We start from the raw sequence: 10963 nt of genomic DNA on the forward strand, positions 1-10963 counted from the left end.
CCCTTCATCATTTCTGATGAAGGGTCTAGGCCTGAAACGTCAGCCTTCCTGCTCCTATGATGCTGCTTGGCCTGCTGTGTTCATCCAGCTCTGCACCTTGTTGTCTCGGATTCTCCAGCATCAGCAGTTCCTACTATCTCGGGTTAAACTAACTACTCTTTTTCTTATGCTTCTATCACAGCTATTGTATTTCAAATTAATATATTGTCAATGGATTATGTGGAGTGTTAACTTTAGTATAGCCCATTTGGGCTGAAGGACTGTTTCTGCACTGGAAATTGTATTCAATATGTACATTTCTAACACTCTATATATAATTCCAATTCATTCCTCCTGAAGAGTATTACATTGTCAAATGTACCACTTGTTGAATGATGCACTATTTGGAGATCTACCTGCCTGTTCAGGTAGAGCTATCATTTACTCTTTAAGTAGGGTCAATCTTTCTAATGTATCTTCGAGCTGCAGTTTTGTTGATATTGCTTTTTGTTTTGAAAAAGTCATTGTTCTGTGAAAACTGCCATTTTCAGAAACTCAAGCATCTGAAATGGAAACTGTGAATCCTAGTCCTGGTGGTACAGAAGGTACCCAAGATCGGTTAGCAGGCACCAACTTCAGATTTGTACCAGCTCCTGGGCATGTCATACAAGACAGACTGTTTGAAACGCTAAATTCAGCTGATGCACGGATGGGCATGAGGGCACGAACTAACTACAAACCAAAGCCAAGAGAGCAGCAGGTAAAACTCACGAATTCCTTAGAATTTGGTTAAAATTATTGATTAAATTACTTTCAGTCTAACAATAATAAACATGTGTCTTGGGCTTTCTTTTCCATTGCATGATGGTTAACTTAATATATCAGCAGCTTGTTCATGCAAAATAACATTCTAGACAATATTAACTCTGGTTACACTTATTTTCCTTTCTTAAAAAAAAGACTTTCTCCTCTATTTCCTCTTTTCTCTCAATGACACTGTTTCACTTTGGGCAATGGTTCTAATGGTATTTGCTGAGAGAGTGGTCTATTTAATCACAGCACAGAACACAGCTAAAATGATCATATCCTCATCAGTTATTTACCCTTATTTAAATTTTCCAGCAGCTCGTTAACAATTATGAACTAGAACACTAGGAACTTTTCCACACTGAAACCAAGGGCAGGGAGGCCAATTATTGTTCTCTACTTTGCTGTGGATTGGACTAGGAAGTGAGAACAAAATATAGTATTGATTCTTGAACTTGCTGGTCCATAAGGCCCAGTCATTCACTACTTCAAATTGCTAAGTAATTGTGGGACTACCTCTGAAGTAATCATAATTCAATAACATCGTGTGAATTTGAACATACTGGTCAGTAACATTTTGTAGAATTACAACACCCAAGAAATTGTGGTTAAGAAAGCAGGCAGGATACTTACTTTATTGGGCAAGGCCAAGAGTAGTGGAGTAGGGGAGGCTATGTTATCTATACGAAACACTGGATGACAGTTAAAGAATTGTCAGAACTGTTCTGGTCGCTGCATATATAAAAAGGATGCAACTGCACTAGAGAAGATGCAAAGATTATTTATGAGGATATTGCCAAGAGTGGAGAATTTTATTTCCTGAAGAATTTTATCTGTGAGGAAAGATTAGATTGCCTGGAGTTTTTATATCTGAAAAAGAGAAGGCTGAGAAAAGATTGAATTGAATGGTACAAAGGTATGAGAGGCCGAAATAGCATCAACGGGAAAGACCCATTTCCATATCAAAGAAACCAATAACCAAGTGCATAGAACTGATCAAAGGATTAGAGGGGAGTTGAACAGAAATCTTTTCATTGAGAGATTGGTGATGTCTGGTCCTCACTGTCTAAAAGTGCTTCACATTTCATAAAACACTCAGATTTATACTGGAGATGCTATATTCTAGAGGTATATGGATCAAGGGAGGGGAAGTGAGATTAGACTCAGTCATCCAGGTCATGATAAATCAAATGGTTTCATTAGCGCTGTAAGTCTTTCTATATTTCTTTGTTGGTACTAAACATCAAAAAGCTAATTTTTCAGTGACATTTTGCATTTCTAAGACACAATCCCCAGGCTAATGGGAATTGGCATTGTGGACAACCTTAAAGACTTGCAACAGTGGAGTATTCTGGTAACCTCCTTAGTCATGTTTAAAAATGATTCTTAAAATGATAAAACAGTGAATAGCTAAATTAATGCAATCATTCCATAATTAATTGGTCAGCCTTGTCTTGATCATTTTCAACTGAGGTGGGGCCTCAGCTACCGAGAGCAGTGTTAGCTGTCATTTGTCTCCTTGTGTTCAGTTTTATGTCATAACTGCCATAAGTAAGTCACATATCATGTTTTTGTTATCTGCATAACATTATGGTATGTCCAACTGTATGGACACTGTCTCTTACAGCTTAGCTAGATGCAACAGTAACTCAAAGGATCAGTGTACCATAAATGAAAAGTCAAGGACTCAAATATTAATCATTAAATATTCATTTGATTGTATTATTGTGAGAAAGCACTGTAAAACCTATAAATAAATATGAAGAATTAAACTTAAATGCTGTAAGCCCGCTATCAAAGAACAGAACTTACACCATTACTGTGCAACTTGCTTAGTTATGGTATGCTGCCACTCTGTCCGCATCAGCAAATATGGAGTCTGTGCACATTTTCTCAGCTTCTAGTTTAGAAGGTAGATGGGACAGGATTTGATTCACATGAACGACATAACAGTAACTGAAGCTTTTGCAATGTTTTGGTTCGTTAAATGGGATGCCCTTCCTTATTTGCTAGACTGATGCTTTGATTCATTCCATTATGTCATCAGATGTTTTCTATATCAAGATGTCATCCATCACCAAAATGAGCTCTTCATAATGTTGATAGTATCTTTAGTCATTCCTAGCCTGTATTTAATAGGTGAACTCAGTCTGAATCTGACTAACCACAAACTTTATCAACTTCCTGTACACTTGGTTATTAGCTATAATTGAACTTTGACATGTATTTGTTCTGCTACCATTATTCATGTTCTTAAGCAATGGAAGCCGTCTACAACCTACATGAGTTTGTATATGTTAAAATTGACTGTTTGAATGAATCTCTTCCTTACCTATGTGCCTTTGTATTGAGCAAACTTGCCACTCTGTGTGTTTTGATGTCTGCTTAAGGAGGAGGCTTTGCTGAAATCATTATTTGGACATTTCTGTTCCCTTAGCTCTTGCTCTCTTTTCAAAGCTGAAGGATGAGGAAAATGAGAGAAGATAGAAGATCATCCAACAATTTGACTAAACCCAGGTTGTTTTTCTTAGAGCAAAGAAGGCTGAGGGAAAACGGTTTGAAGTAACTATTTTCCTTAACACAGGGTTCAGTAAGCAGGGTGCACAGATTTGAGGGCTGGAGGCTTAGAGAAGCTCTGAGGAATTTTTGTTGATCTAGAGAGTATGAGGGCATTAGGAACTCACTGCCTGAAAGGGTGGGAGAAGCGAGAACCCTCACAACATTTCAGAAGATTTTAGATGAACACTTGAAACACTACAACATACAAAGCTATGGCTAGGTGCTGGAAAAAAGGATTACAGTAGACAGGTGCTTGATGACTGGCATGGACATGATGGGCCAAAGGGCCTCCATCTGTGCTTTAAAATGCAATGACTCTCTCAGCCACACAGACATTTAATACTGTGAATCAGAAAGGTAGAAAACAGATTGAGAAAAAGGAAGACTAAAGTAGAGGGAAAAGAAGCAAAAATCCTGAATGAATTATTTGTTTAAAATGTTTTCTATGATCCAGTTAAATTAACTATGGAAGCAACAAATGTATAAAATTAACATAATGTACCAATCTATCCAACGCAATGCCTTAAAATGACCACATGGAGGCATAATTGCTTTCTTTATTAAACTTTATTAAACATTACAGGATGAACAGCCTTTGATGCCTCAATCATATTTAATTATTTTCCTTCAATAAATGCAGTGATACTGAAAAGAGAATGGACTCTGATATTTTCTTATTTTTGAGCAGTTTTTTTCTTTTCCTTTCAGATAATTACTTAATTGAAGAATTCCAGTTTGTAGAACAGGAGAGAAGTATTTCAGTTAAGAGACAGTGAAATAGTCTAGTTCCACTAATAACAGTCGAAAGATCCTTATTTTAACACAGCACCTTTTCTAATCAGTAGTAGCTGCTAAACATTTTGCATCCTGTTACATTAAAGAAAGTGCAGCTTCTAATCCATTCTTAAACAAACATCACTGAGTTAAATACTTACTACTGCACATAGGCTGTGATTTGACATCAGTGGAGTGAGATTGGTGTTTTTCTCCTTCATCAAGTGGCTATTTGCCAGGATCTGTAGGAGGGATTTTTGATGAAGGAATTTTCTGAGAACTATACAGCTGGTTAGATCCATTGAAATAACAAGGTGTAGAGCTGGATGAACACAGCAGGCCAAGCAGCATCAGAGGAGCAGGAAAGCTGACGTTTCGGGCCTAGACCCTTCTTCAGAAATTAGATCCATTGTTGCCATTCAGACTGTTCAAGCTTTCACGACAGTGAGCCTGGTGGTCTACGAAATTAGACCTTGTTTCATCTCTGGGATGTGATTTTCAATACAGTGCAGTCTAATGGTTGACAATCACTCTATCTGCGAGCTGTATAAGTATTTTGTGAGGCATCTTTAACACACAATCTAATAGCTGCTTGTAAAGTAGCAACCATTTGTATCCTCAGTCAGACAGGTCATAAGCTTTGTACCACAGTTGGAAAATGTCAGAATGGTGCAATATGTTTTTCTGAGAAAAGTTCAGGTACATCTCACTGGAAGAATAAGAAGGTCTATACTCAGTACTGAAGCACAAATTAGTTGAGTTTGGAGTGCTTCGTCCAGATACTTAGTGCCTGAAATCAAAAATACCTCAGTGCTTACCATGTCCCCACCACTACTGAAATCTTTTTTCACATCATCATGAAATTGTAGACTCATCGCTCACCACTTTGGTCTCTACTCGCTGCACAGATTATGAGGGATAGACGTTTAAATTGTCACCTAGGTGTATAACCAAAACTGCTGAGCAATGGGTTTTTTTTTGTAACAGAGAGTTTATCTGCTATGCCAGTTTTGTTGGCAGACAGCAAGTCCAAACTCTTTATGCAGCAACCAAAATGTTGCCACTTGTATTGTGTCTTGCAAGAAGGAAATGAATTTGCACAAAAATTATTTACTTTTATAAAAACCTAGCTCATAGATGGAAAATATGTATTCAGTACATCATGAGCAAATTCCTTCAGCATATCAATAGTATCTAGTAATATTCATTCATAATTTCATTCTGTTGTTAATGTTTTCCAATTGCATGTTTTTGAGGTAATTTTTCTGCATAACAAACGTTTTCTTGTCACAAACATTATTCGGTGGCTATGAGAGCGAATGGATCATTTGCTCTCAGGTCTCAGATCTCTGTCATGGGCATCCTTCAATTCCTCACTGTGAGATACAGGATGGTGGCCTGACGTAGCTCATTATGACTGAGTATCTGCCTGCCACTCATTGCCTTTTGAATGACTAAGTCAAGATCAGAAACTATTAGTGCAGAGTTAAGGATTTAGTGGTGTCGCTTTCCATTCGTATTTAATATGTGATTCAGCAAGCTACTGCTTCCCCAGAAGATCCATTTCTTTTAATTCTTTTTCTCTAATGATAAATTATCAGGAATGTGTAGATAATGTCAACACTATTGACGTATGTCTACATACCTTTCTTCCCAACTGTTCTCAGAAACTGAGGGCTAAAGGCTAGAGATCAGTCACATCAGTACATAAGTAGCATTACCCTTATTGATCGCTTAGAAAAACACTTGATATCTTTAAACTGAGACTATGTTTGCAAACTTTTCCTGAGACATATTACTTTTGGGTCAAAACTATAGAAAGCAAAGGTTATAAAGCTGGTAGTTTCAATTAATTAGTAATCTTGACATATCATTTCAGAACCTCAGCATAGGTTTCATCCAGACATGCAGTAAAATTGATATCACTGGGGATAAAAGCAGGACCTAGACGACATCCAGGTTTGGGCTGACAAATTGAAGCTAACATTTATGACTAATAGCTGCTAGGCAATGGGCATCTGCAACAAGTAAAGTCCCTATCACTCCCATGATCTTCAGGCACTGCCATCACCAAGAACCCTATCGTACTTGGGGTCAACATTGGCCAGCAGCTGAACTGAACTAGTCATTTTAACACCTTTAATAGAAGAACAGAGACTGGATATTCTGCAATAAATGGTTCACCTACTGACCTCGCAAAATCTCCCCATCCTTTACAATATCCAGGTCAGAATGTTGATGGACTACTCCCTACTCAGTAAACGATTACAGCTGCAAGGCAATAACATTCATGAAGCTCAACACTATTCAGGAGAGAGTTCTCAAAATTGACACCTCTGCCAACTCAATTTATATCTCAAGTATCGCCAACAAACTGTAGCTGTTAGAGATCGAGAGTCATAACAGCACAGAAGAAAGTCATCTGCCTCTCAGTTGTACGAGCTACCTACCGAATACATTGCAGCAAATTCTCAAACTTAATTTGACAACAGTTTCTACTTTTACACAAGCAGTAAGATGGTGGGAGTATTGTAATCTCCAATTTCCCTGAGTCTGAGATATCACCTTATCTTCATCATTGCTACATCAGAATCCTGGAGTCTATCTAACACAATCAAGGTTTACAGTGGTTTCAGGCAGAAAACCCACCACCACAACCTACCAACAAATAACGACAAGAAGACAGCTCAGCAACTGTACACCAGCCAGCTTAACCTTGATGGTGGAGAAACTGTCAGGACAAAATGAATATCCATTCAGTTAATCATAGGTTCATTCACGAAAGCCAGCAAGGATTTGTAAAAAATGTGGTTAACGGCTTGCTAGAGTATTTTGATGAGGCAACAGAGAAGGGAGATGAGGGTAATACCATTGTTGTGGAGTACACAGACTTGCAAAAAACATTTAATAAATTATTGCACAGCAAAATTGCGAGCAAAGTTAGAACTTATGTAATAAAACAGACAATAGCAACATGGGTACAAATTTGGCTGACTGGCAGGGCAACAAAATGTAATGGTGAAAGGCTGTTTTTCATACAGGAGGCAGACTTGTAGTGAAGTTCCAAAGGGGTCAGCATTAGCACCCTTGTTCAATGCGATCTGTATTAATGTCCAGGACTTCAGTGTACAAGGCACAATTTCAAATTTACATTGACACTCGGAACTGGGAAGAAGATAGTGTTAAAATTCAAAAGGTGGAATGGATGGACAAATGGCAGATGAAATTATATGCAGAGAAGTGTGAAATGATTCATTTTAATAGGAAGAACATCTAGAAAAACATAACTTAGAGGGTGCAATTCTAAAGGTGGTGCAGGAGAACAGCAACCTGAGGCTATATGTGTATACATAACTGAAGGTAGCAGGACAGGTTGTGAGAGCAGTTTGTACAGCATACAGTATCTTTGGCTTTGTTAATTCACGCACAGAACACAAGAACAAGGAAGTTATGATAACGCCATTTAAAACTCTAATTTGACCTTAACTGGAGCACTATGTCCATTTTTGCCCATCGCTGTTCATGATTCAGGTGACAAGGATATCAATACATGTATAGGTAGGAGAAATGTTCTCTTTTGAGATGTGGAGGTTGAGAGGGGATTTGGGAAACTATTCAAAATTATGGGGTCCTGAACAGAGTAGATAGGGAGAAGCTGTTTCCACTGGCCAATGAATTTAAACCAGTTGGCTCAGACTTAAGATGTTTGATAAAAAGAAACAATGGCAGCACATGGAAAACTTTTCTACACAGCAAGCAGTTAGGGTCTGAGACTCTAGTGGAGGCATATTCAATTTAATAAGGCATTCAAAAGGGAATTGAATTGTTAAATTAAAACAAACTATTTTGCAGGCTGGAAAGGAAAATAGTTGTGTAGCACTAGGTAAATTGCTATCAGAGAATCCAAACAGACATGACAGGCTGAATGACATTCCCTGATGCTATAACCATTCTGTGATTCTATGGCAATTAGTTGATCATCAATCTCTAAAAATCTACTTAACTGGTTTGTAATAACCATCTGAACAAAAATACAGATTCCTTCCTTGAAATCAATTTGTTCCATTTATCATAAATTTGAAGCATGCAATTTTGTTCTCTTTTAAATAGAGCCTGCCATTTTATCAGTAGCCAAGTATTCCAGGTTGTGAATGTTATAAAATCATAGAGACATATAGCGCAGAAACAGACCTTTTGGTCCAACTCATCCATGCCGACCAGATATCGCAATCTGACCTAGTTTCATTTGCCAGCATTTGGTTCATATCCCTTTAAATCCTTCCAACTGTTATACTCATTCCTTTTAAAAGTTGTAATTGTACCAGCCTCCACCACTTCTCTGGCAGCTCATTCTGTACATGCACCACACTCTGCATGAAAAATTTACCCTTCAGGTCCTTTTTAAATCTTTCCCTCTCACTTTAAACCTATTCCTTCTAGTTTTGAACTTCCCTACCCTAGGAAAAAGACCTTGGCTTTTCACCCTATCCATGCCATTCATAATTTTATAAACCTTTATAAGGTCACTACTCAGCCTCCGATGCTCCAGGGAAAAAATGCTCCAGCCTATTCAGCCTCTCCCTATAACGCAAACCTTCCAGTGCCAACAACATCCTCTTAAATTTTCTCCTCTCCCTCTCAAATTTAACAACATCTTTCCTAAAGAAGGGCAGCCAGAATTGTATACTGTTTTCTAAAGTTGGTCTCATCAATGTCCTGCATAGCCACAACATGACATTCCAACTCATATACTCAATGTTCTGACCAATGAAGGCAGACGTGCCAAATGCCATCTTCACTATCCTGTCTATCTGTGACTCCACTTTCAAGAAGCTATGCACCTCCACCCCTAGGTTTCATTGTTAGGCAACACTCCCCAGGGCCCTAACATCAACAATATAAGTCCTGGCCTTGTTTGCCTTACCAAAATGCAACACCTCACATGTATCTAAATTAAACTAAACCTGCCACTCCTCAGCCCATTGGCCCACCTGATCAAGGTCCTGTTGACTCTAAGATAATCTTCTTCACTGTCAACAACACCCCAGTTTGGTGTCATTTGCAAATTTACTGACCATACCTCCTATATTCACATCCAACTCATTTGAGTTAGTGAGACATGACTTCCTACACAAAAAGCCATGTTGACTATCCCTAATCTGTCCTTGCCTTTCCAAATGTATGTAAACCCTGGTCTTCAGAATATCCTCCAACAAATTTCCCACTACTGACTTAAGGGTCACCGATCTTTAGTTCCCTGGCTTTTCCTTACAACCTTTCCTAAATAATAGCACCACATTAGCTAACCTCTCGACTTCCGACACTTCATCCGTGGCTGTTGATGATACACATATCTCAGCAAGTGGCCCTGATAATGCTCTTACTAATGATAAATAATTTTGATATAGTCATTATAGAATAATTGAGTGTTTATTCCTTTATGAAATGTTTATAAATAAGTATAAAAACTTGCATTTATCTCACGCCTTTCATGACCTCAGAACATCCCAAAGTACTTTATAAACAATGAAGTACTTTTGAAATTTGGTCCTTGTTGTCATGCAAGAACAGTAACAACCAATTTGTGCCCAAGAAGCAGCAAAATAATAATTATACCATAATTTGTCTTGCCATGTCAATTAAGGGTAAATATTGGCCAAGACAATGGGGTTAACTGCCCATTCTTCTTCTAGATAGCAAGAAGTGATTTTTTGCACTTATTTGAAAAGGCAGGCAAGGCCAAAATTTAACGTTCATCCAAGAGACAGTAGCTTCAACAATGTAGCACTGGATTGTCAACCTAAAGTTTGTGCTCAAATCCCGAAGTGGACTTAAACTCACAACCATCTAATCCACAAGAGAAATTGCTACCATCTAAGCCACAGCTGACAAAACATGCATAAGAAGAATGAATAAAGTCAGTTTATAATCATGGATTTTTATCGTGCTTTATATGAGTTCACATGATGGGAAGGCAATGGCCTAGTGGTGTCATCGCTGCACTGTTAATCCAGAGACCAAGGTAATGTTCTGGGGACCTGGGTTTGAAACCTACGATGGAAGATGGTGGAATTTGAATGCAATCAAAATCTGGAATTAAGAGTCTAATGGTGACCATGATTCAATTGTCAATTGTTGGAAAAACCCATCTGGTTCTCTAATGTCCTTTAAGGAAGGAAATTGCCACCCTTACCTGGTCTGGCCTATATGTAACTCTGACCCACAGCAATTTGGTTAGCTCTTAGCTACCCTCTACGCAATTAACAATGGCCACTAAATGCTAGCCTAGCTAGTGACATCCTCACCTTGTGAATGAATCTTAAAAAAAGAATTATTTTTAGTTGTATTTGAATTAGCTAAGAGTTACTGATGTAGGATATTTACATTCGTGTTTTACCATAAATTTTGTGGAGTTTACATTGCAACTGATAAAAAATAAATCATGTCAATACTGCATTGATTTTTCACAGGGTCCATGCCAGGAGGAAATGCAACGTGCCATTGACAGGATCATTCTGATTCAACAGCATACTAATGAAGAACTTTATAGATTTCACATCCCAAACTGTGACAAGAGAGGATTTTATAACCTGAAACAGGTATGTAGCTTTTTGTAGTTAAAAGAAAATGAGGGATAAGAAGGTCATTAGCCATAGCCTATGATGGATAATAAAATAAAGAACTACCGATACTGGAGATCTGAAACGCACAAAAACAGAAATTGCTGAAGAAACTCAGCAGGTGAGGTAGCATCTGTAGGAGAGAAAACAAAGTTAATATTTAGACTCCAGTGGCCCTTCTTCAGAACTGGACCCAAAACATTAATTCCATTTTCTTTCCATAG

General features: G+C 38.0%; 1 protein-coding gene across 1 annotated transcript in view; it reads left to right on the plus strand.

The window, feature by feature from the left end:
* LOC109910470 (insulin-like growth factor-binding protein 1) overlaps nt 1-10718 on the plus strand; it is a gene marked incomplete at both ends in the record, with an annotated part of 18955 nt that extends 8237 nt beyond the window's left edge. The window contains 2 exons of the mRNA XM_048593488.1: nt 531-739; nt 10590-10718. Of these exons, the coding sequence (XP_048449445.1) occupies nt 531-739; nt 10590-10718 (338 nt within the window). The remainder of the gene's footprint in view (nt 1-530; nt 740-10589) is intronic.
* Between the last annotated feature and the right edge of the window lie 245 nt (nt 10719-10963).

Source organism: Rhincodon typus, unplaced genomic scaffold (genome assembly GCF_021869965.1).
Source record: "Rhincodon typus isolate 14 unplaced genomic scaffold, sRhiTyp1.1 hic_rhity00002941, whole genome shotgun sequence".
Taxonomy (NCBI): Eukaryota; Metazoa; Chordata; class Chondrichthyes; order Orectolobiformes; family Rhincodontidae; genus Rhincodon; species Rhincodon typus.